The sequence below is a fragment of the Diprion similis genome, chromosome 10 (assembly GCF_021155765.1).
Source record: "Diprion similis isolate iyDipSimi1 chromosome 10, iyDipSimi1.1, whole genome shotgun sequence".
Classification (NCBI taxonomy): Eukaryota; Metazoa; Arthropoda; class Insecta; order Hymenoptera; family Diprionidae; genus Diprion; species Diprion similis.
In genome coordinates, this window is record NC_060114.1 from 1,269,944 (window position 1) to 1,297,696 (window position 27,753).

Sequence of the window (27,753 nt, forward strand, 5' to 3'; positions counted from 1 at the left end):
TCTTACGTAAAGGGTTTGTTGATGTACAATGATCGTTTAGTAATTCCTCCTTCGCTACAGCTTGAAGTGTTAAATAGGTTACATGAAGGACATTTAGGAATAGCTAAATGCAGAGATAGGGCAAAGCAGTCGGTCTGGTGGCTGGGGATAGGTACACAATTAAAGAATTTAATCGAGTTCTGTCCAAATTGTATCGAAAGGCGTACGAATATAAAGGAACCGTTTGTAAAAGAAAGTTTTCCGGACAGACCTTAGCAGAAAATAGGTATAGATTTTTTTAAGCACAATAAATGGTATATGATAACAACTGATTATTACTCTTGCTTCTTCGAGATATCAGAGATGCCTTCTTTGTCGAAAAGCGCAACTATCGCCAGATGCAAAGACTTGTTCGGTAGATATGGTATCCCAGAAGTTATTCGAAGCGACTGCGGCACGCAATTCTAGGAAGAATTTTCGCGTTTTTGTAAGGGGTTGGATATAAGCCATGTAAAAAGTTCGCCTAAATACTCGCAGAGTAACGGTGAAGTAGAGGCCGCAGTTAAAGTAGCAAAAAATTTGTTAAAAAAATCTGAAGAAATTTTCCTCGGGTTGTTAGCTTACAGAACTGCTGCTTTGGAAAACGGTTATTCCCCTGCGGAGTTAATGTTTTCACGAAAAATTCGATCCACAGTGCCTATGCATCCGAAGAGTTTAGGTACTTTCAAAGATCATAAAAACATTGCAAAAAAGAGAAAGAAAGAAAGGAGAAACAAGAATTCTATTAGAACAAGCGTCATCGTGTGAAAAATCTGTCTAGGTTAAGATGTAATGATAGAATTTGGATAGTTGACATGCGTCGATACGCAAAGGTTGTAAAAGAAGGCTCAGGACCTAACTCATTCGTTGTACAAACCGCGAATGGGAATACAGTGAAGCGAAACAGATGGCATTTAATTCCAGCTCCATACCGGGAGAACGACGATGTACTCTATCCCGATCCAGTTTTTGTACCAAACGAATTTGATAAGGCAATTGCGCAGAGCGACGTTAATTCAGAGAGTAATTTAACTGCGAGCGTACAACAAAATAACATCAGCGCTGCAAATATAGATCAAAATGCGAATGTTGTGCAAAATGTCGAACGGTCAAGCGTTCCGAGCGATCAAAGCACAAGCGCGCAACGAGCAGCTGGTACGCAGCAAGCGTCGAGTGCCTCGAACGTTATCTATGCTGCCCGTGCGCCGGTCGCAGCGAACCCGTTGACCACCCGAGCGTTTAAATGTTTAATTATTGTCGTCGCATCGTTCTTTGGAATAAGTATAAGCATCTTATGTATTATGATAAAAAAAAATCTTAATAAAAAAAGGAAAGATGTTGTGAGATTGCGCCTATAGGTAGCGCCACTTAACCCATACAGGTAGTAGGAGAGACGCGTAAGTCAGTACGTGCAAGAACACGATCCACGAAGGTACACGCCTAGAGCACGCTATCTCACGTCAGCTACAGTACTCCATGTATCATAATCCCCGTGTATATTTATTAGCCTTTTCCTAGCACGTACATCCTCGACACCACTATGTGATATTACTATGTAGTTATTTAGAGATGAACAATTTCACAACGTTTAATACTCTTTTTATTCTTTGGGTCCTTAATAGGCACATAGTACTCAGGATATTTTAGGACTAGAAGTTGTCTTACAACCAAATATTGACAATGCGCATCTTGGTGATTCTAATGGTATAACTGGCCTTTTATAAAATCGAGCAAAGGTGTGAGATGTTTTGGACCAACCCGCGGTCCCTCTTATAGTATTTAAGTCTATACCTTGTGATAAGGCCGTCGAGGTGGCCGCGTGTCGTGTAGAACGCGCTGAAAATGTTGACATGTCTATCCCACTTTTCTCTAAAACTATTTTCGTCCATCTACTTATGGTTTGGGCGCAAACGTCTCTGAGTGGTTTTTTAATAGCAATTAGTAGGTTCTTCGAATCCTCCCTTAGCTTTTCTGTGGTCTCTATATATCTTATGACATTTGATGCAACGCAAACTTTTGGATTTTGGCTGTAAAAAGGGATTGTCAACAAAGGTTGACAACGTCCTGGCGCCGATGTTTTAATGAGATCAGTTATGTGGATCAGTAACCCATCCGGCGTAGTCCTTACATTTTTCAGTCTTATATTTGCAATGGTTTGTGCCCTACGGCCTGTACTTAAAAGTAATAACATCACAGTCTTATAAGTTAAGTCCCTTAACCCGATCTCCGGTGAGTCCATTTGTTCCAGGTACTTCAATACTATTGCTACGTCCCAGGTGAATGCGTATTTAGGCTTGGGTGGTCGCAGCTTTGCCACACCTCTCAGAAACCTACATACCGCGTCATCCTCACCCACCTTTTTCCGTGAGATGAGCGATATTGCCGACCTTGTGGAGTTTAACGTGCCATAATTAGCGCCTTCCTTATATTTAAATGTCAGATAACCTAATATCGCCGCTCGTGTAGGGTTAAAGCAGTCTACGCCGATTTCTACGCAGTACTTAAACCAAGGTTTTAAGGCAGAGGAGTATTGTTTTATTGTTGCCTATAATTAGCGCCTTCCTTATATTTAAATGTCAGATAACCTAATATCGCCGCTCGTGTAGGGTTAAAGCAGTCTACGCCGATTTCTACGCAGTACTTAAACCAAGGTTTTAAGGCAGAGGAGTATTGTTTTATTGTTGCCTAAGACAGTGAAGCCTGCATGATGTCTATTGCCTCGACGGGTACGCCTTGTTCTTTAAACGCTTCCCGGATACCCTTGCTGCAATCAGGCTGAGGGTTCCTGCTCTTGGATGATTGAGTGATCTACAGGGTGACAATAATAGATTAGGTCTCGCTCTTAATATGAGTTTCTCCTGAATTAGGGGAGACAAGAAGCGGGTACCATGATTGACTTGGCCAATTCGGTACTATAATTATGCCTGAGGATTTCTCTTCCTGAATTTTTGATAGAGATTTGAGAAAAAGTGCAAACGGTGGAAAGGCGTAAAAATATTTTCCTGACCAATTTGAAGTAAACGCATCTATTGATAAAGCTCTGGGGTCTGGGAATCGAGAAACATATTTTTTGTAACACTTGCATGGAAAGTGTCATTTCCGAGGGTCGTGTAGCGTGCGAGAAGTGCCTTATTCCTGAATAACAGAGTTGGCGCATGCGCACATTCGATATGCTCAATTTTCCGGTGCGGAAGATTCGTAGCGCATGCGCACATTCGATATGCTCTATTTCCCGGTGCAGCGTATTCTTGTCACCGACAACACGGTCGACAGCAACGCCATTTGGCTTGAGCGGCGTATGTACGGTCTCGACTACGTTGGTTTGCCTCTCAAATAACACTTTCCTATGCATGTATTACAAAAAATAGCGTGTGCAGCACGTGCGTGAAGGCGATATCTGAAGAGTGTGATTGCAGCACTCTTCGGATATCGCCTGCTTCACGCACTAGCTACACAATATACCATAATACACTTGGTATTATTGTTATAGGCAAAAAGATCTATCTCTGGCGACCCAAATTTCTCTTCGATCAGACTGAAGGCCTTGTTGCAAAGTTCCCATTCTGTGTCAATATTTTTAACCCGTGATAAGGCGTCAGCCTCAGCATTCTCTTTTGACGCGATGTATGAAGCAAATAGAAAATATGTCTCTCCTCAGCCCATTGCCAGATTTCTTTGGCTATTCTATTGTATCTGGGAAAACGAACCCCCCCCCCCCCCCCCCCCCATCTTATTGATGTATGAGATAGCTGTCGTGTTGTATACACGTAATAGGATCTGACAATCTCTTATTTTGTCTGCAAGTCTTTCCAATGCAATTTTTACCACCAGTAATTCCTTTATGTTAATATGTGAGTCCCTGTCGTCCTCATTCCAAAAACCGAAGATTCTGTTCTGATTATCGGTAGCCCCCCATCCTGAATTTGAAGCATCCGTGTAAATTACAACATCAAATTTTGTCGACTTAATTCGGCCTACTGCTCTTACAATATTTCTTTCCCACCATTCCAGTTCTGGACCTAACTTAGTCGGGATAATTATCTTAGCCGCGTAATTGTAATGATTTATTATTAGGCTGGTTATCTTAAACGATTCAAACGTCTTTGTGTACAGCCAACCGTAATCAATTGCCGGGCAGGCACTTATCAATTTTCCTATCAGTTAAGATAATTCTAATATCGTGCACGACGATTTTTGCTGAAAAGTCCGCACAAGTCCAAGTAAATATTTTCTTTTCTCCTTAGGCAATTCTACTGTGAATTCTCTGGAATTGATGTTAAACCCCAGGAATCTGCATAATGTTGAGGGAATTAGTGAAGATTTTTCTAATTTAATCCTGAATCCAAGCGAAGTTAAAAACTCACAGGAGTCTGATATCTTTTTAGAACATTCAAATTTGTTCTCGTCAATGATAATGAAATCGTCTAGATAAACAACCATAGAGATCCCTCTAGTTCTTCGAACCTTTACTGGGACTTTGACAACTTTCGTGAAGATATACGGAGCTGTACATAAACCGAAAGGCAGACAGGTGAATTGACATATCGTATTCTGGAAAGAAAGACGTAGATATTTCCTGCTGTTTTTGCATATTGAGATCAAATAATAAGCATCTTCTAAATCAATTGATGCCATGAAACAATCGGGAGAAATTAATCTTGTAACCGTTCTCAAATCCTCCAGTTTGAAATGATCTGGTTCTATAAATTGATTCAACTTTTTTAGATTTAAAATGAATCGGTCAGTTCCGTCTTTCTTGGGAACCAGAAAATAAGAAGAAAAGAATTGATTCTTATCATGATTGCAGATTTCAATCGCTCCTTTTTTAATCAAACGATCTATCACTAACTGGTATCGATTTATTTCTCCGGCGGAAATACTGACTGTTGGGCACCCCCTTTGGGTGGGCCTCGCTTGGAATTGTATTTTGTATCCTTGAATTACACTGAGCACAAAGGAGTTACTTGTGATTTTTTTCCATTCGGATCCAAAGAATTTAAGACTGCCTGCTATATTCTTTTTACTTACACCTATCGCTGTCGGTGCGGTGCTTCGTTGCTCCTGTGTTCCGTTTGTTGAAAAGTTGTTGTTTGGACCTGTATATCGGGGATGGTCTTGACTGAGCCCTGCTTTGGCAGTTGCCCATATTCCCGGAGAGGGGCTTCCTCTGCGGTGGGCCTTTGAATAGAAAAGGCTTTTTTACCGGGTTCGATACTGGTTTCTGTTTTATTTCTTGGCTCAACAGGGTCAAAGCCTTCGACTCTTTGATCCGCTCCCCGAGGTCGTTCCCGTAGAGAGTTTCATCCATCTCCGCCTTCTTGATCAGTCCCTTCACTTGTGGAGATAAGTCCGGGATGAAAATATTTGCCTTTCTGGTTGCGGAAATGGAATTGTGTATGGCAATACTGATTTTTGCTACATCACTGATCTTTTTCATGAGGACTAGCTTGTCGCATTCCTCCGCTTACATTAACAGGGTAAGAATAGCACCAACAGCTATCAGCGATGCTCCTGCGAAGTTCTGGATCTCTGCCATATAAGAGTCTGTTGGGAGCGGGTGAGTGGCGCCCCTAACCGGCGTTTGTAAGAAACGTGAGACGTTGACCCGAGTGGTGGTGGCGCCAGGGGAGTCAGTCTCGGCCCGACCAGCGGTATGTACATTCGATGTAAAACAAATAAAGTTACGTTTATGTTGAATCCGTTGTGTTTAACCCTACATTAAAACCCAACAACTGGCGCAGTCGGTAGTTTAGTACCTATACGGCACAGTTTCGCCGAAATATTCGTATTCGCGACCATGGAGGAAGTGAAAGAAATCATTCTGCAACAACAGCAAACAATAGACACGCTGTTAAAAGCACTTCAGGCACAGATACCTCGCACGGCAGAGGGAGTGGCCGATCAGTCGGTGTATCTAACCAAAGATGACACGCAACGTTACGACCAGCTTCGCAAACGCATAACCCAATACGCGGTCAACGACGCGGAAGGGACAATAAATTCGTTCAAAGAATGGCATGAAAACTACCGTGCCATCCTGGGCACCGACGATGCTACTCTTCCCGTGGAAATGCAAACACGGCTATTGTTCCAATCTTTGGAACCAAAAGCTCAAAAACAAATCAGAGAACGACTTTCACCAGACGACCCTCTGACGAAAACGGTTGAGGAACTTGTTGCATCACTGACAGATCTGTTCAAAGACCCTCGGTCAGTGATACGACGACGTATCGAGTATCTGTGCTACCGGCATAACGACTCGATGACGCAGACCGAACACGCGTGCCGCGTAAACGATAACTGTACGCGATTCGACTTTGATCATTGTTCCGTGGACGAGTTTCGAGTAATCGTTTACGTGTTGAGTTTTTGTTTCTCTGATAAACACGCGCACATCAAACGCTTACTACTTAAAACTCTCGACGCGGAGCCGGAAATTAAACTGTTCGCGCTTATGGACAAAGTTGTGGCGAGTGAACGCGTGGACACCGAAGTCAAAGCATTCGAAAATCCGTCGGCAACAACACCGTTGAACGTTCACGCCATACGGAAGAATCTCGTTCAAAAAAAGAAAACAGACACGGTGGAAAGCGATGGCACGGCGGATATGGTTTTAAAGTGCCGTGGGTGTGGAGCGAAACACCGACGTTCTGAGTGTCCATTCCTAGAAGCAGTGTGTCACAAATGTTCGAAAAAAGGTCATATCGCGAAAGTCTGCCAATCCGGGGCCAAGGAAGTACTGAGTAATAAGCACATTACCGTACAAAAGTTAACCGTGTCACACCAGAACCGCCGGGTATTTCTCGACATGACGCTACGGGACATCGACATTCGCATGCAACTGGACTGTGGATCAGATATTACGGTCATCGGAACGAATGTGTGGAAGGCGATGAATAAGCCATCGCTGATTCGCCCGCCCATCGTCAACCACGCGGGAGGCTCAGGCATGCAGCTTCTTGGTCGATTTCGAAGTGACATTGCAGCATTCAACAAAACCGGCATAATCGACATTCACGTCGCCAAAACACCGAGTCTGAACCTTTTCGGGTTGGATGCAGTCGACGCACTGGACTTATGGGAAAAACCATTGGCGGGGTTCCGTAATCGATCTGAGACTCGTGAAAAGGAAACCGAGAACTCCACGGCACAGGAAAGTTCGGGGTCAATAACTACTTTCGCGATATCTAAAGGCACAGACTCATCGCGACCGCAATTTACCGAAAATCAAAACAAAAAAGATTTCAGCACGGAAGTGCATCATCGTTTCCCCGCCCTATTCGTCGAGGGGTTGGGAAAGTGTCGGAATTTCGAGGTCTCGTTCCGACTCAAGGAGGGCAGCACAAGCGTACACTTGCCCTGTCGTTCAGTACCGTTCGCGATGGTAGAAGCGGTCGGAGGTGAGATAAGCCGGCTTCAAGGCCTGGACGTACTACAGTCGGTGGAGTTTTCTGACTGGACGACGCCGATTGTAACCGTCAAGCAACCATCAGGGAAAGTCCGAATTTGCGCTGACTATTCGACGGGGCTAAATCGGGCTTTGGAAGATGACAAATACCCATTACCCAATATCGAAAGCGTTTTCGCTATGCTCAACGGAAAAAAATACTTCAGCCGATTGGATTTGAGTGACGCATACTTGCAATTACCAATAGCCGCAGAGAGCCAGTCGATAACCACCATCGTTACGCCCAAGGGTTTATTGAAATTTAAAAGGCTACCGTTTGGCATCAAGACAGCTCCAGCAATTTTTCAAAGATGCATGGATCAAACGCTGGCTGGTCTGCAGAGCACATTCGCATACCTGGACGACGTACTCGTCATGGGTTCAACACGAGAAGAATACGATAAGCATCTTCACCAAACACTCGAACGCTTGGAAGATCGTGGTTTCATACTTAACAACGACAAATGCGTATTCGCCGTAGCGGATCTAACGTTTCTTGGACTATTAGTCAATGCCAATGGAATTCAGGCAGACCCAGAGCGAACCCGAGCGATCGCCGAAATGCCAGCTCCACGAAATGACAACGAAGCTCGTAGTCTGTTGGGGATGGTCAATCATTACGGTAAATTCGTTACACATCTACACGAGCTGGAAGGACCAATCGAAGAACTCACGCGAAAAGGGCAACCCTGGCAGTGGGCGGAACAACAAAAAGAAGCTTTTTCCCGCATCAAAGAAGTGATGCTAAGTCCACTGCTCTTAGAACATTACGATCCTAGCAAGACACTTGTTGTTGCGGCCGACGCGAGCGCCACGGGGATCGGAGGTGTCCTACAACGCGATGATAATGGAAGAGAGAGGGCTGTATACCACATGTCGCAAAGTCTAACCGAGGCACAACGTAACTACTCCCAACTGGAAAAGGAAGCGTTGGCTCTCGTAGTAGCCGTGGAACGGTTGCATAAATTCGTTTGGGGCCGCGAGTTCATTCTACAAACGGACCACGAACCACTCCTAGCCCTTCTCCGGACTGACAACTGTGCCGGATTCAAAGCAACAACGGCAGCCAGGCTCAAGCACTGGGCATTGCGTCTACTCGGCTATAATTTCACCATCGAATACGTGAAAACAACGGAGTTTGGACAAGCCGACGCTTTGTCACGACTGATAGCTGAATTCCGCAAGGACAACGCCGAGGAGCTACAGGTTGCCACGGCATGGAGGATCGAAGAGGAAATGCACCAGCTTTGGGACAGCATCACTGGTCAGTTCGGGCCCGAAACACGAGCGAAATTACAAAAATTGACAGCGGAAGATGAAACTATGCAAATTATCATGGAGAAGATTCGCTCAGGCTGGAAGAAAGAGGACATGAAAGACACTAACTTGGCAGCGTATGGGAAGCGACGGGAAGAGCTGTCGATCATCGAAGGCACGATAATGATGAACGAGTGCGTCGTAATACCGAAAATACTGCGACAAGAGGTCCTTGAAGTCCTACACAAAGGACACCCGGACATTCAATGTATGAAAGAACTAGCACGACAGTACGTATACTGGCCCCAACTGACGGACGAGGTGGAACAATACGTGCGGGCATGCAACCCATGCGCTCTCGCTCAAAAATTACCCGTGAAGGAACCACTGCAGCCGTGGCCTTCCAGATCGCGACCACTCGAGCGTGTCTACATTGATTACGCGGGGCCAATCAACAATCAGTATCTGATTGACAGTCATCTTCGTGGATGCGTTCTCGAAGTTTATAGAAGTGGAGGTCACGAACACGATCTCGGCCGAGCGGACAGTAGAGTTGTGTCGCGAATTCGTGTCAAGATACGGGGCTCCAGAGATGTTCGTCAGCGATAACGGCACCCAATTCACGAGCAGTTTGTTCCGAGGATTCTGTCAAGAAGCGGGTATCTCGCACCTATTCAGCCCTGTGGGACATCCTCAGTCCAACGGTCAAGCCGAGCGGATGGTAGACACAGTAAAAAAAACAATAAAGAAGGAACCAAACGAGTGGCAGAAACATCTGCAAGAATTCTTGTTCAGTTATCGCTATACGCCGTGTTCCGCCGCACCGGAAGGAAAGCCACCAGCAGATATCTTCTTCGGAAGAACAATAAGATCACCTTTGTCGGCATTGTTACCGCCAAAGATACAGTCTCGATCGGCGAAAGCGATAGCACAAGCTAGCGACATGAAGCAACAAATCGATCAACACCATGGAGCGCAACGACGAAACCTCGTAGTCGGTGACAACGTCATCGTACAACTGCGGGAGTGGCAGCGCGAGCGGGGACGACTAGAGAAAGTGGCAGCTGCAAATAAATTCAAAGTCCGCCTAAGCGATGGTCGCCTGGTAGAACGACATTGAAATCACATGTGGAGGGGTGGTACGGGGCCGGACATTCAACATTGTCCTAGAGATTGGAGCCCGAGTAGAACAAAGAAACGAACAGCCATACCCATATGCCCATCGACACCAGAAACATCGTCATACAATTCTGCTGTATCGAGCCCGACAACCTCCATCAACGCAGGCTCTGAAACCTTAGAACCTCTGCAGCAAGAGCCGCATGATATGCCTCAAGATCATCATCAACCAGGTGCGCTGAACATACTCCCCGAACCGCCACAAGACCATGTATGTCTGGAAGTGCCCGCGCCGCCAGCGACGCCGCGACGCTCTACGCGTCAACGCGCTCCACCCAGGCGTCTGACTCTGGACCCTAATAAAATAACATACGACTTGCCTTAAACCATCCTTGGCAACGAGGACGACGACATCGAATCATCCTGGGGAGGATGATGTTGGGAGCGGGTGAGTGGCGCCCCTAACCGGCGTTTGTAAGAAACGTGAGACGTTGACCCGAGTGGTGGTGGCGCCAGGGGAGTCAGTCTCGGCCCGATCAGCGGCCATGTACATTCGATGTAAAACAAATAAAGTTACGTTTATGTTGAATCCGTTGTGTTTAACCCTACATTAAAACCCAACAGAGTCCTTTTTAATACTTTTTGGAGTGAGGGAAGCCAGTATTTCAGCATTTACTTTTTTGGCTTCAAAAGCAGGGATCCTGCACAAAATATACAATTTGTTAGCAAAAATATTCAGATTATCAGAGGATGTCGGGAAAGGAACTCTTACCTCGTTGTTTCTTTGATTTTTTTTGTTCGACACAATAGTTTATTGAATATATATATATATTGTTTTAGCAGTACACTTTCTTATTAATTATGGTAATTGTTATACTTTTTTTTTATTTTCTTATTCTCGTTATGCGGCTAGCCGCCGTTCTCGTTTCTACCAACCAACTTCTCTCTCTCTCTCTCTGCCTCTACTCTTCTCAGTCATGCCAACGCACCCCTGTCAGTCATGCCAACGCATTCCTTTCTTATCGCTAACAAATTTTTTTTTTTTTTTTGCACATAATACAAGTGTGCGTGAAACATTATGATAATAATGTTACACTGAGGCGATTTAATCAAGTTATTATTTATGAATAATACTCAAGATAAAAATCATTGTCTTTTATATTCCTCCAGCAGCTTTCCTTTTTCTTCTGTCGTCAGGCCTTTGTTGATTAGTTTTTTCCAAATTTTTACGAGATCGTCATCGATTGATGCGACCTCATCTGTGTTTGTGTCAGTCTTTATTCCGAGTATATCAAGGATCTGAGGATCCACCAGCACCTTCCCCAGGACTGATTGGTTGTTCTCAGTGTTTTCTGAGGACAAGAGTTCATGTTAGCCAGTTGTATTTTCGATAGAAAAATACTCTTGTTACGATAATAACAAGAATTTACAACGTAAACATATACAGATATGTATATGTATATACATGGCTCATGCAGTAAAATGGCGCTCGTGTTGCGTCATATTTCTGTAACCATGGGGTCTGTAACAATCAACAACAAAAATAGCGCCCTCGTGGCGTCGCAAATTTTGATTAAACAAAGCACGATGAGATGCATAAGAGAGATTTAAAAAATTATCGAGGATCCAGGGTAATCCATGGTTTTCCTCGATAGACTGAATATTATTTCAATGCTTAATTCACCTTCATCTTCCTCATTTTTCGATAGTGCTCGGAAAGCTTGCACTGATGATGATGTCGAGTCACTGGAATAATCACTCACATGCGGATCACTCTCAAGCATCGGAGTTAGCTCCGCTAATTCGCGTTTCATTTTTTGTACTTTTTTACGCAATCCTTTAATGTCAGTTTTCCTTTTCGGCATTTTTAAAGTTTTACATTATACGCGGATATTTTATAATATACGCGCACTGTCTCGACAAAGGTGTTTATCCTTGCGCACAACAAAGGGATATGAGGAAGATTGGGCACGGCGTGGGGGACGCCAGCAGTCCCCCACCACCCGTTTTCAGTTTCGCTAAAGGTTGTGACATCTAGCGGGCCGGAGGGGGACTACATAGTAATATCGAGAACGAGACGAAATATAATTCCGGCGTACATATTTCTCGTACAAGACTTTCTCAATTTATCAATTTCACGATGACGAGAGTATGTTACCAACGTTTTGCACGTGATAGTTGTTGGTTATGAACAACTTCTTTACTGGCCTGGTCAGTCACTTGGTCGATAATACGTGGAACTGCTAATACCCCCAAACCCGCCCAGACCCGCCGAACTGTTATGAAAAGTAACCCAGGGTTATGAGTTCTTGCATATCCTCAGTCAACGCATAAAGAAAACTGTGGTCAGTATATTCTAATTGGACACAGCTTTTTATTAAAACCAATCGCAGAAATATAGAACACAACGTGATTGGCCTAAGTGCATCATTCCAAATGTTTATCGCATGATATATCCATCAATCAGCACAAAAGTTATGGTCCGCGAAGTGCTTGAAGGAGCATATGCGTTGTTAAAGTAAAATACACTTCTTTTCTACATTATATACTAGGGCTGTACGATTTAGCCGGCTTAACCGGCCAAGACGGTTAACCTGGTTAGTTAGCCGATGGTTTAACCGGTTGACCAGCCAAGACGGTTAACCGATTAACCGGCCGAGACGGTTAACCGATAGACATGGTTAACCGTTTAACGGGTTAACTGGCCAAGACGGCTAACCGGTTAATGGTTAACCTTCAACCGGTTATTAGTTAAATCGGTCCAAAATTAGTTTAGTCAGAAAACAAAAGAAAAACAAAGGAAACGGTTACCTTTTTTCGTGCGTTAAATGTGTTAATCAAATGATTCTTTGAATTATAATAATTCAATATACATTTAACGAATGATTGCATAATATATTCAATACATATTATCGTTATAATGTTATTTAACGCTTTCAGTCGTTTGTCTACTCTGAGCTACCAAAACACACCCATATTCAACTTAATATGACCGCAAAGGGTTAACATAATAATTTGGTCTGAATACGGATTTTTTGATACAAGTATATTTTTTTTATTCAATTAAATTACGATTTTGGTACAGAAATATTAAAATATTTGCATTTTCTGGTAGTAGCGAACTTCGTTTGGTGGAAACTATATTCCCCGCGGTAGAAAAAACACGTTCCGATGGTGTGCTACATGCCGGTATGCTCAAGTATTTTTTTGCAATTCGCGAAAGTATGGGGAATTTCCGACGATTGAATTCCACCACAATAATGGGTCTTCATTACAGGGAAGCGTTGGTTGTTGAAGATAAGATTCAAGTTCTGTGACGTTCTGTTGTTCTAAAAGACTAGTAGTTCGTTCAAAGTCTTGCGAAAGCCTCTCTTCATCAAATGAATAATCCAAGTTTTTTGACTCCTGGTCCTTCGCGGTTAAATTTGCATGACCGTCATTATCGTCAATTTCCTGGGCCATTATATCGGTTAAACGACTCTGAATATCTTTTTGGTACTCAGAAGATTCGTTTGCTAAGCTTTTGTATCTAAAAAATAAAAAATGTAGCATAACTGAAATATACCGTCAGCATATAGCATAAGTAATAGTAAGAGTATGCAAAAGAACGAAAATTGATAAAGGCAATGAAATTAATATGTATGAAAGTGTGAGGTTGAAATCTGTTTCAAGCTCGAAACAATTAGGTGTCACGTTCCACATGTTTCCCAACTATTCCAAAAGCGATAAATGTTTTCAATCTTTGAGTCTTATTTTGGAGTTGAACAAAAATTCACATGACGCAAAAGTTTTATAGTAAAATTCAAATTGTTTGTCACTGAGGATTTGAAATTCGCAGTAATGAAATTGTTGCGAATTTCAATCCTATAGTTTTAAACTTGAATAAAATCGTGGTTCCGCCATTATATTCTACGAGAAAAATTCAAGTAAGTCCTATAGAAATCGAACATTTTTTCAGAGCAAATTTCAATCATAAATTACATTTTTTTTTTCTTTCGCCCTTAGGACAAAGTTATTTTATTGATTATTGTTTTGTACCCTATAATCAATTCTGATGTTATGAATAATGTATTCTGCGAAATATTTATTTGTCAGCAAAGCATGAGAGAGGGAGAAAAAAAGAGTGAGAAAGGAAAATATATTTACCTTGGGTCTAAAATACATGACAAAGCTATGATATCCACCGTATCTTCTTGCAAAAATCGTACACGCAGCTCACCAGCGATAGACTCATTCATAAACTTTCGATTCACTATCAGTTGCTTTTTCGGCCAAAAATTTATTGATGAGGCTATAGATGAGTGGTCGTATCATTGCTACTGTACTTTCAGTCTCAGTAGACATGACGTTTGTCGCGATATCGAAGAGACGTAAAACGTTGACAATATCACCAAGATGTTGCCACTCATCATCCGTCATTGAAAGTTTGAGTCTGGAAGCTCGCGATGTCCACTCCAAATCATTTATAACGGCAACGATGCCCTGACGTTGTTCGATCAGGCGTTCTCCCATCGCAAATGTCGAATTCCAGCGGGTATTGCAACGATTGATGAGACGGTGCTCAGGGAGGTTCAGTTTACGTTGGGCACAAGAAAGAGCTTTGGTAGCTAAATTTGAATGTTTGAAGCGGCTAACGATGGAGCTTAGCTTTTGAATAAAATCTTTGATCGTTTTTTCTTCCAGGGTTCTTTCAAGACACACTGTAGAGTGTGTGAAAAACAACGAATACTCTCCCCCAATTGTAGGTTTGATCGCATAGCCGAAATAATATTCGTCGCATTATCGTGCACAATAGCGACAACTTTATCGCTGATTTTCCAATCTGCCATAACTTTTAATAGGTGTTCTCTTGAATTTTCACCTGTATGCCGTTCAGATAACTCTAACGTGTCCAATGTAAATGACCGGAGGCACCAATTCTCATCAATCGCATGAAGCGTTACAGTAACAAATGAAGTTGCTGTACGTGAAGACCATGCGTCTGTCGTTAGCACCACCGATGGAAAAGCAGTCAAAGTTTGCATGATCTAATTTTTTATTCGATCATACATACTGCTAATACGTTTTGTAACTACTGATCGACTAGGAATTGTATAGTCTGGTACAATTGTTTTAATAAATTGCTTAACACCTGGACCTTCACCAAACGATAACGGTAGCATTTCTAATGCAATCATTTTTATGAAGGATTGAGTTATCAACTCCGATTTGGTATTCTAAAAAAATATTTTTCATCAATTTGAAATGTCGAAAGAAATTATTGATTTCATCAATAACAACGAGTAAGATGTGTCTAAAATTTAGACTATAAACTCACTATACGAGCACGAAAATTGTTAGACGATATTCTTGCACGTTTTGCAGGTGGTTGCTTCGTATTGTTTTCTGTCACTCGTTTTTCTGTCGCCACTGTACTTTTCTCATCAACTTCATCACTGTTACTGTAACATATGCAAGTGACGGATTTGAACAAAGTTCCGATGAAAATGTACGAGGAGACTATATTGTCAGATATGAGGACGCGGATGATTACTATCATACCATGATATGACGTACGTGGCTTTATTTCAATATTTACAGCAAATTCGAACACATTGCATGAATTGAATAAGTGCTTGGTGAAAAAAAAATTAACGAATCAAAACATGAAAGAAATTTAGAACAAAAACTACAGGCATCAGCATTCAATATAGCGTGTAGGTACATACATCTGCTATGCTAAACTAGAAGAATTAGATAGCTACATAAAATAATATTGAATAAAGATTATAGTTCAATATGAGGTGAGAAAAATTAAATTAAAATCTATTCAATGTAATTGACTTGATTCAATTACGTTTAAAATTAGACAAAAATAATAAGTCTAAAAAGTTTTCTGCGCAATCCTTTTTATCACCATAAAAAGTATAGCTTGGTCAGTGAAACGAAACCAAAGAAATAAATAATAACAGTATGAAAAAGTATTTAAATTTCGTTTTTAATTAAAGAAAATCAACATATAAATAAACTCGGAAAAACATGTTCTTTTATTTAGTAAAACAAAGAGGAAAAAGTAGGTGTATCAGTAAAAAATTGAAAATCAATTTGTTCTCGGTAGAAGCGAATGTTCAAATTAAACGAGACACGTGAGAGTTAGTGGTACAGACCGTCAGATAGACAGACCGATATTTCTCTAAAAACCTTTTTTTCGTATTCTGGAGGTTGGAAAACGTGAACACTTATTGAATTTAGCAAAAGTGATTTTCGGCCGAACCAAATACTTTTTTATCACACGTACATGAAAAGTGGGGCTTTGCGTGGCAGTTTAGCGGGACGAAAGTAGCCAATTTCATCTCAGTGTTGTAACGTTAGGTTCGCGCAGTCCAGAATTGCTTCATTTTCATCCCTTGGCGGATCACTTTCGTCCTTAGGTCGAAAAAATTGACCACTTGCGTCCCGCAAAACTACCACGCAAAGCCCCACCACTTTTCATCCACTCGTTATAAAAACTATTGTGTGTGACAAAGAACGAAAATTGATGATCGCAACTCGTGTGATTGCCGCCCTCGCTTCGCTCAGGAGCAAACTTCACACTCGGTGCAATCACCAACTTTCGTCCCTTGTTACACAATACACTATTCTCATAACACCAAAGGTGATGAAAAGTAAACAAACAAAATAATAAACACATTGAAGATCATAGTTGTTTGTTGCATTGAAAGACAGACCTTGCGTCAAATTTGCCTTTATCTGATTGATCATTTGATGAGAAATCTACAGATTCCGGGTGCTTCGATTTCAAATGGTATCTCAACGACGACGTGGTATTTTTCGTATTATAACGAGCTGAGCAGAGTCTGCATCGCGCTTCGTTTGTATCCAATATTTCAAAATGTTGCCACACATACGAAGACATCGTGTGAATAGAATATAAAACAAGATTTCTCCGCACAATTTTTACTCCACTTGTTTTCTCGTGCTCCTGCAACGATACACTGATTACCTGCAACCCCCGCCAACCCCCCTCCGCCCCCTCTCGCCGCCGCCCTGTTTGACCTAAATTTGAGCAACCAGTAACATGATTGTTAGCCGGAAGTAAGGCTCGACCCGTGATAGGTTAATTAAAGTAGCCAAACACAACAGACGTCAACCTCGAAACGTGAACAAATCACAGATATGAGCGGATCCACGTCACTCCACTAAAAAAAAAAACCGTCAAGTCACGGATCTTTGCGCCATTTGAAATATCCGTAGTACTATGTAAAAAAAAAAAATACAATTTCAAGGATTTTGAATTTTTTTCAAAAATGGCCGAGTTCGAGCTATGTAAAGTTTTGTATACCACTGTTGCACTGCTATGTTTGAAAATTCATATCTCCGAAAGTATACATCGGAGCAGACTGATCCTGCAATCGTTCTGTTTGTAAAAGAATGCGCTTCGATAAAAAAAAATTTATTTGGGAAAAAAAAAAATTTGTCAATATTTTTTTACCGTTTCTTTTTTTGATTTCGCTGCCATTTCCGCGGGACTAACAACAATTCATGAAGATAATTTTTTTCGGATACCTGTATCCCTCCTCTTCAATCCTAAAAAAAAAATTGATGCAGAAGTTACCAGGGCCGGAGAAAAAAAATGAAACGTCTCGTCGCACGTCACCGCGCGCGCCGATCCACGTCAGCGCTACTCCCGCGAACTCGGTGTGTTGCGTATATTATATACGATAAAGTGGAGATCAATTTGATTTGATGCTCTTCCACTTACCCGGGCTATCCATTCTACGGAAATAGACCACCCTAGCCCTCAAGTATCCATCCACTGGTCATCCTTTCTTGGAGTTAAACTGTATACCTGTTCTGAGAATTTCAGTACGGTTATGGTTCGTTGAGCACTCCTGTGCTGAAATTGGGTTTAATTCTATTTCACTCAGTTTGTGTTACATGACTGATAGATAATCTTGCAATATGTTGGTGACTCTGAAAAGGGCCGATATTTTCAGCGATGATTCGCAGGATAACGCTTAGTAGCCAACCTCTATTTGAAATTAATTCATAATTTTCGTCGAATCAAATTTTTCTGATGCGGAAAATAATTTTGTTTTGATGAGTTTATGAGATACTGGAATAACCGCATGTAATTTTAGAATGCCACGAACTGTCAAGGCTTTATCGAATCGATTTTGTGAAATAGATTCTTCCGCTTGATATTCTGCAGACGTACAGTACGCAAAAGATATGCTCCGAAAATAAGAACCTGCCCAATTATACAGATCCAGCGGTGTTTGGATAGGATCGGGATTGCCAATCAGTTGTAAACTCGTACGCGAAGCTAATCTCTTAACAGTTCCACCAACACCATCACACGGCCATTTTCCATGTGATGTAGCAAAAAAATACCATTCGGCTTCGCATTGAAAGTCTTCGAAGTGATGTTTTATATTTATGAAATTTCTTTTTGTTCTAATATTGGGAAGCTGCTCCATCGGAGAAATAAATTATTTTCTCTACATGAATCGAATTTTGAAACTTCTCTCTAATAAAGTTGATCAACTTTTTTTGAAATAAATGAACCGCGACTGTATTATGTTTCAGATGCTCTGAAATTATCACAAAACTAAAATGTCTCAACTGGTCGTCAGCGTAAATTTTATGGTAAACCACGATTGGATGAATAGTCACCTGATTATTGGTCTAGTGAAACCCTTGCGTGGAATCTTGTACAAGAAATGCATAATTCTCAGCGAAATCGCATACCACTAAAAATTCACCAACTCTGCAAATTTACAAACACCGATTTTTTTACCCGGATAACGATCACGGAATAATCGATACAATACTCTCAGATTATTCAACATCAGATGCTTCTGAACCGATATTTTTTCACCATTTCTTTCAACGGTTATGCAGCTTCTTTGACCTGGAATTATGTGACTGACGTCCTCACTTCGATACATATACTGTAACGTGGCATTTCAGAATGGCTCGTTACAAGGCTAAAAATCTAAAGGAAACTACCGAAAACGCGTCCCTGGCGGGGTACTCCAAGCAAGCTCGATACGATATAGGCGAAAAATACTAGTTACTAATATTTTCTGTACAAATTTTGTAATCCCGCGCTTCGGCGCAAGCTAAACAGGTACCGCGACCACGATCATCGAGGGATCAACACGTTTCTTTGATTCACCGAGGGATCGACAACTACCGAAAACTACAGTTCCAGCTACCGACGAATTCAACTACCGTTTCGTAATCATGAATCTCCCGTACAACTTTGAATGCCTACTTTTTCGGATGCCGTAAATTCGACATCAAGGGCAGACCGCAGCCTGTCGTTCACCGACTTACCGGCCAGGAGCCGGACCGAGCCTAAAACACTACGTCCAAAGTTGATAAAGCCCTCGTCCTGAGGATCGACGCAGCCTCCCTGTCAATAAGGGCTACAATCATTGTGAGTCATGGTCCACGGACGATGAGGTGCTGTAAGCCGCCGTGTGACTGCATGGTCTTCGTGATATATCGTGGGCAGTTGGCCACTGCCTAGACGACGAAGCCGGTGGAGGCAAACAATGTGGAGTTGCACTCCATCCGGTAACCTTCCGGAGGTAGCCTACGTACCTGCCTTCGTGGAGGGAACCCCCAATGACAGGCAACCTGGACCGTACGACGCAGCAGACGAAGAAAAGTACGTGTGATGTCAACTACGCTCATCTAGCGGTAATCGTCGATAACGCGTAGCCGATATTCGCCAGAGGGATGACCCAATTATGGTGGGGATTGAATGACCACCGAAGGGGAAGAAGAATCACCTGACGACACCGGCGAGATCGCTGATCCGGACTCCGAACTCTGCCTATTCTACGCTCGACCCGCCAGGAGACTGCTTCGAATATTACTCTCGCTACTTTAGACTTCCTTCAACTTTCCGTATTCTTCCTCTATCTTTCCTGTTCCTCCTTATCGCTATCGCTACCGTTTATCTTTTTCGCACCCACTATCGTTTGAATATTAGCTTCTTTCCTTTCCCGTAACTTCAGCTCCTTCCTTCTTGCGCTTTAGCTAAGTTTATTTCAAATATAAAATCAGTGCCTAATCTCGTCACCGACTAAGGTAAGGCTTTCGCCTTTATATCGTACTGTTACGAAGTTGCTCTAATTTCTGTTTCTCTTATCGTATCTTAATTATCGTTTTGGTTGCATCGAATGATGCCAGTATCTTTGTGAATCATGGTCCACGGACATTGAGGTGCTGTAAGCCGCCGTGCGACTGCATGATTTCGTTTCGTAATTAATTTCCGAAAACTAACGTGAGCGACCTCGTAACGACCGAATATCTTTTGCATTTCTGAATTTTCTTGGCTTAATGCTTATCTTTTGTATCTCTAAATTTCTTTGCTTCTCGTAATTTTATGCTAGAATCGCTTGTGTAATTTCTACTGTCTATCGCTATCGCTATCTTTACTTTTCTTACTAGTATTGCCTATCGCTTTGCATCGTATCGCTTGTTTTATATTATTTGCTTTGTGCATGAAATTTCATATCGTATATTGAGCTACTTGGAGTATAGCTGAGCGTAGATTAAGCCGCTAAATACTACCGCACCTTTGTTTTCTATCGCTTATATTGATGTACATTTCTTATTACCTTGTAATATTTTCTTGTTTCCCGAATATCGTACTTCTGTGTTATCTTTAGTTGCTTGTTGTAACCAGGTGTATTTAGTGTATTATTTCTACTCTGCAATCCCCTCTCTAAACCTCTCAATCTCGTATAACTTTTGTATTTTCTCTCGTTATCGTAATTTCGAATTTCCTTGTTAATTTAATATCGTAATTTTGACTGTTGTAATTATCAAACCGCTTGCTGTGAATAATTCTTCCGAATAAGCTCCCGATATTTGTGAATCGCATATCACTGTCAATCTTTCTCGCTAATTACCATTTGTCGTAATTTAAATAGTATTTTCTTGTCACTATAGTTCTAAGCTACCGTCAATTCCGTCAACTACCGATTTTCGCTAAAGTTTCACTCTTGCTTTAATGTAACAATTCTCGTAGTGCCGCTTCTGAAATTTGGGTAAGATCACGTCGCCCAGTGACGTCTAGTTTGAGTAGACTTTTTGCATTATATCGCTTCTCTCGACCTACGATTAATTTCTTTTGCCAACTATTGTTTTGTGCGAATTATCGCTTAGCTTCTTTAACCGAAAACCTTGTAAATCACTCTCGTTGACTAAATATCTTTTGTTAACTTTCTGTAACAAACTGACTAATCTACCGCTTATGAACTGATCAATAATATACGACTGATTGGCTTGTTAATTTACTTGGCTCGAGCTTATTTCTTGATCTCTTTATTTTCCTTATTTCCGTAACTGTTGTAACTGCCTTTGGATACCGCCACTCTACCAGTTCGTGTGAGTACCTGAGCCTAGCCAGCCATACAACGGGTTCTCTAATTATTATTATCGTATCGTATCTTTTCCTTTCCTCTAAAAATTTGACGCTGAAGCGTCTGGCGCCCAACGAGTATCTTTTCGTATCTTAAATATCGTATCGAATAATTGGAGAATCGCGCCAAAGTGTTAACGGTAAGTCCTCGTCAGAGGGTAACAGAATTTAGCGTCACAATACATATACACTTTTTTCCTCCAGCCCTGGCAACTTCTCCATCAATTTTTTTTTTTAGGATTGAAGAGAAAGGATACAGGTATCCGAAAAAATTATCTCCATGAATTGTTGTTAGTCCTGCGGAAATGGCAGCAAAATCAAAAAAAACGGTAAAAAAATATTGAAAGAAATGTTTTTTTTTTTCAAATAAATTTTTTTTTTTATCGAAGCGCATTCTTTTACGAACAGAACGATTTCAGGATCAGTCCGCTCCGATGTATACTTTCGGAGATATGAATTTTCAAACATAGCAGTGCAACAGTGGTATACAAAACTTTACATAGCTCGAACTCGGCCATTTTTGAAAAAAATTCAAAATCCTTGAAATTGTATTTTTTTTTACATAGTACTACGGATATTTCAAATGGCGCAATGATCCGTGACTTGACGGTTTTTTTTTTGAGTGAAGTGACGTGGATTCGCTCAACTGCACGAAAATTCAAACTTGTTGAACTCTCCCCCGAAGTATTTCAACTGTAGACGATTTGCCCCAGCCATATTACACATTTCGGTCAGCTGATTCGAATCTTCTTGTAGAACTTTCGCGATTCTTGGTGGTAGGAAGACGTTGTATTCCCCCTCAATCTCTGCCAGAACACGTACCCCGAATTCCGTTTTGACCAGTCGTAGTCCGGTGACGTTATACACCTCTCCAATTTCGAATTCCGACATCTTCTTGGTCGGCAGATTCTCCAGGCGGCTGGCGTGGTTGATTTTTCCCAAATCCATAGCGTTTTCGATGAGAGTTTCTTTTTTCACAAGTACGAACAGTTCACGACGAGAAGACGATGAGAACAGAGTGACTATCGAAATGAATCGGTATTTTATATACCATCCATCCCTACCACGATTCTCCCATCCAACATGACTCGACCTGCATATCGAGGGAAAAATTTTTATGCACCGCCCCCGCTCTCCATCCTCCCGTAACCGACATCTGGCATTTTTTTAATAATTTTTGAAGAATCTTTTATGTGTGACAGATTTATTTCAACAGCTGCCTCCGGCATTTATGATAAAATTTTAGTATGTACAGATTTATTTACATCACCACCCACTGCATTCATTATCGGCATGAGCTGAAAGGCTGCATTTCCAGGAATTTTTATCAAGTGGTCTAGCGTTATCTAACTTGGAGCTTCCCGCCGTCGAACAGGACCCGACAGGACCCCCCCCCCCCCCCCCGGCCGGGGACTCCCCACGCGTCCAACGCGACCCCTCCCCCCCCCCGCGGGCTCCTCGCGCGCCCTTCGCGCCCCCCCCCCCCCCGCGCGCCGCTGCAGCCGGCCCGGCCGGTCCGTAGCAATGGGGGGAACCCCCCCTCGAAACGCCGCCATTGTAGGCCAGAACTCTTATATCTTTTCTACTTATGGGTGTTTCTGTCGATGTGAGCAATGTGTTGGGTGCTTCAATAGCTTGCAACACACCCGAGTATATGTGTGGGTGTGTGTGTGTGTCTGCCTGTGTTTGAAATGACTGCTCTCGTAGATTTAGAAACTATAACGAATGGCTTTTATAGCCCACTCTGTGGCGTTGGATAAACAATAAATGTAAATGCATATCAAAGAAATAACGAAATAGTGAAGAAATAATCATTAAGAAAATAACAAAGTGATAAATTGTAATTAAAAATAAATGTGGCCTAATATCGGTGCCAACCACCGAGATCGATGATGCGAAATGATATAAACGAATTATAAATGCGTATGGCCTAATATCGGCGCTAACTACCGAAATAATTAATCATTGGTACTATTAAAATAAATATTTGCTTAATAAGCGTAATCAGGTACTCGGTGATTGATGAATTATATATAAATATTTGCAAGAGCAGCAGTCGAAATATATGTCAGTCTTTGACGAGAAGAAAAGAATTTAATAAGTGACCGAATCAGCTGAGTAGTCTCAGCTGATTGTTTGGCACAAAGGCTTAACGCTTCCAAAGGAGAGCGTAGACAAAAACTATCGGCAGATTTGCACCTCCAGAGGAGAGCGCAAAAGAAAAGCCTGCTACCGTGCTGCCGGTGTCTGTTTATATACTCTTTTCAGAGGTTCCCCTTCTTTGCCGGTAGTTTAATTTGAGCTCGAGATCTGCTATCTATAAATACTATTTTTTCGACTTGTCTCTTCCGATTTGACTGAATTTATATGGTTGCGATTTTGGTCGTGTTCTCGGCTTCTCATGCTTGTCTTATTTTGATTTAATTTAATGTTTCGCCTATGCGCTCATGCGGGAGGTCTCTTACTGCGCTCGAATGCGCTTAGAGCCTTGTATATACTGGTTTTGACTAGAGTGTATCGTATATGTACTGGGAATACACAGGTATGGTAACGCTTGATGTATTTTGGGCGTTACACCCTCAATTATTTGAAATTCTAACCAGAAGAATGCGTATGACCTTCATCGCCGACAGAAATAGAGTTTGACAGCTGAAACTCGCGGTGGCCAGTCTGCACGGACGGATGATTGAAACTCGCGCATGCGTGGTTCTTGTATAGTTTCTTCAGGATCTCTTGGTATAAAAACCTGTTATAGCGCTTGGCTAATCATTCGTAAAAGTAAATCGTAAAAGTTTCTACATTCTTGTTTTTATGTTAAATACTTTTTCTGGTCTGGTCAGTACTTTAATAAACCCTGTTAGGAATTTTTTTGGGCCGACACACTAACCCCATTGTTCATGAAAAATAATTTTTTTTTATTACATAGTTATATTTTAATAAACGCCAGAAGCATTACTATCTTTTTCGAAATATTGAAAACGTAGTAAGACGTATTATAATCCATAAGAATAGGTTAATGTATGCATGTGTGTGTATGAATGGTATCTGTCAGTTCTAATAAATTACACTGTAACAAATTAATAAATAATGATATACATGGCAACGAATTCCGTATTCACTTCTATTTGTTCTGTTTTTTTTTTTATAATCAACAAATTCAATACTAGCCGCCGTTCGGTTCGATGCCATTTGCCACGGCAAAGTCATAGACTTATAAGATAGACTGAGTGCTCTTATGAGTCGCTTGAAGCAAGGATATAAAGGACAGAGATATGTCCGGAGTATTTCTCTCTCTGTCTGGCGATATTAGTGGTGGGGACTGAGTGGTCGAGGAGAACGAGGAGAAATACGCATATGACAGGCGCAAAGCTTTTCCACTTCCACTGCTCCGTTGTCTCCCACCATGACGCCGATTGAAAAGAGAGAGCAGTACTCCCGGATATCTCTGTCCTTCATATGTAAGCGTCAGTGCCTCTTATAGAAGCGCTCGGTCTATCTTATAAGTCTATGGGCAAAGTGCGCACATTTACATAAGAAAACATAGTGAGAATATCGAAGTACGCTGCGTATCGTCGCCAGGTAGCATGCACACAAATTGTTACAGCGCAGCGGTTCGACGCGGTTCGCTGCCAGTCATCGTTGTGCAATGCGCGCACTTACATAAGAAATCACATAAAGAATAAAATTATCTGCCGTTCGCTGCGACGCAGTGTGCGTTGGCCTTGGTGAGCAGAATTAAAGTAATGAAACAGGCGCAAAATAAAGCAACAAGGAAAATCTTTTCATCGCTGAAACGTGTTTCTCAGTTTTAGTCAGAAATAGGACTGTTTCTGTACAATAATCTAAGTTGGCGCAGCAACTTGATTTATTTGATAACATTTGTAAGCCTTATGTATCCTTCATCTATACCGAATTACCGAGTACACTACTACATCAGGTAAAGAGGAAAGCAAGGAGTGATTTCAGCCTTTATAACAGTATTGTTGGAGCGGCAAAGTAGTTCGCCTACTTATCGGTGACACCGACCGGCGACACGAGGCCCGCTTCAGGTCTAACGTGGCTATTCCTTGAAGTAAAGGCGTCCGCGCGCGACACGCCGGTTTTACAAGCTCTCTATGCACATCTAAAATGTACAACAAACTCTTGAATAAATAACTGCCGTATGTGTTTATAAACTCCTGCGCATTACTTCTTCTTCCCAATAAGTATATTACACGTAAAAAAAATTTTATTCAATTTGAAAAATACAAAGTCATTTCTTGGCTGATTTTAGGCGGAATCGTCCATATCGAAAAAAAAAATACCTTACCCATATCAGAATAATAAAAAGTCGATGCTTTTGTTTATGACCCTTGCTCGTGTGGAGGTCTGTGTATGTTCCTCAGAAAATAAATTTCATCAAAAACTGTGATCAAAACTCATGAGTATAAATATAATCGATTAAACGAAAAATTGCCATATAAAATTTGGTTATGAATTTGTACAACTAATTACTTACATAAGCTCAAAAATCGTTTGTTTTAAATTTCTGCTTCAGTCTGGCTTTCTCCGTGACACTGTTCTGCACCGAGGCTTGCTTTGTTATCATCGTGCTTCTATTGAGGAGAGCTAAAAACATCGGTGGTGAACTGGGTGGACCTCTGGTACCAAAATACCTCACGTCTATCTTCTTGTTTTCCCTGTGGATTTTCTACCTTGTCATGTCAACCCTGGAAGCCTACGGCGTCATCGGTGGCTTCTAAATTTCTGGGAAACGGTTCCAACAGGGCAAACTGCCCCTCAGCAGGAGTGTCGGTTATAAGATTCACGCTTAACGAAAAAGTCCTTATAGGTGAGTACTTATCTTACGGAAAAATGTTGATAACGTCAACTGAGACCTCAAATTTGATTCGTTCTGAACTATTATTGTGCAAGGTCCTACCTGAAGTGGAAATTCATTACCGAAAAACGGTTTTTAATTTTTTTTTTTCCTCTGCAGGATGTGATCATTGGAAGAAGCAGCCAATTCATGGAAAAATACAAATTTATGGATCTTCCCGTTTGGAATTGTTCCCGCTTCAGAAGATATAATTATCTAAGTATATAATAAAGAGTGTTGGAGGCAGTTAGCTTTTGCCAATACTGGTGTAGAGGTTTTCATTTATAAGCACGACTGTAGATTAGTGGCATAAAGATAACCTGGTGGGTAAGAAAGAAGAAAATTAGCAAATGTTTGAATCAAACTTTTTTGGCGCTTCGGAAGTAACTTTTTGACTCATGTCATCATGAAAATGAAACAGAAAAGTGTAACGGTGGCTGTATCGAAAATTGAAGACGGGGTTGTCATTGACTCTTCGAGGTCGTCACATGAATGTGACACGCGGGTGGGAGTAACTTTCCACAGCTATGACAAAAACGTTCGGTAGAAAATTAAATAAGAACAAAACTATTTATTCATTATACATAATATCAAATTTTTTTAAATATTTACACTTCAACCAATGGCAAAGAAATTTCTCTTCCGGCGTGCGTACTGGGTTACTCGCACAGTTGTTTGTTTGTAACGGAGTACCGGTCTTGGTCGGTCAAATTACCTTTCGGTAGCAATTGCAACCCGCTCCAGCTGGATGCTCTGAGTTGACCAGGGTCAGTATAGGAGGGAGTTAACATACAGCGACACATCATACATTTAATTATAATTGTTTAGTCTCCGTGTCTTGGAGGTTCCTAAGAGAAACAGATATATAAATGCAGATGCTGCAGTCAACTTGGTTTATCATACTATATCTAACTAGAGCGAACATATATGTATATATCTACAACAGGTCAGAAAATATCCTCACGTACTATACAAAACCAGAGTGAACATTAAGTAAAGTCGGCGGAGCCGGTACATTAGGTATATAGAACACTGCAAAATATATTTGTATTTGAATGATATGAAATATGTATAAATTATACAAGCGTATATCGTTCGTTTATTGCTTTGTTGAAAAACCACCCTCCCAGGTACTAAATCCATGCAACAGGGCCGTAGCATTTACTGAGATCCTGTTGCTTTCGGGATCACAGCTACATCATATGTCCTCCTTATGAACAATTCGTGTACTCCAAAATATCCGCTGCAAGCAACCTGAACAGTTGTTTATGATTTATGGGATTCAGTTATTCTAAAATTATCTGACTCTTACAGATGAAATGCCTACGACTGCACGTCTTTTACGTACCATTCATGTAATTATTTCATAAATGGCCCGGATCTTATGTATCGTTCGTGTATTTTACCCGTAAATTGAGCATACGTACTCTCATATCTACAATGAACCCTCTAAATATATCCAGTTTGAGTAGCGCCACTTGTACAGTTTCACAGCGTGAATGTTACCCCTTCTTCGGAGCAGATAAGGCGCACGCTCAGATTTCACGCACCAGGTTCTCAATATGCCCGCTGGGTGGAAAAGCATTTTCAGTATATCCAGGAGCGTCAGTAGTGGTTTATTAATGATTTGAT

At 41.5% G+C, this 27,753-nt stretch overlaps 1 protein-coding gene across 1 annotated transcript in view; it reads left to right on the plus strand.

Moving 5' to 3' along the window:
- LOC124411863 (sodium/calcium exchanger 3) overlaps positions 1-26,080 on the plus strand; it is a 584,624-nt gene extending 558,544 nt beyond the window's left edge. The window contains exon 6 of the mRNA XM_046891367.1: positions 25,801-26,080. Within this exon, the coding sequence (XP_046747323.1) occupies positions 25,801-26,005 (205 nt within the window). The 3' untranslated portion in view covers positions 26,006-26,080. The remainder of the gene's footprint in view (positions 1-25,800) is intronic.
- Positions 26,081-27,753: the final 1,673 nt, after the last annotated feature.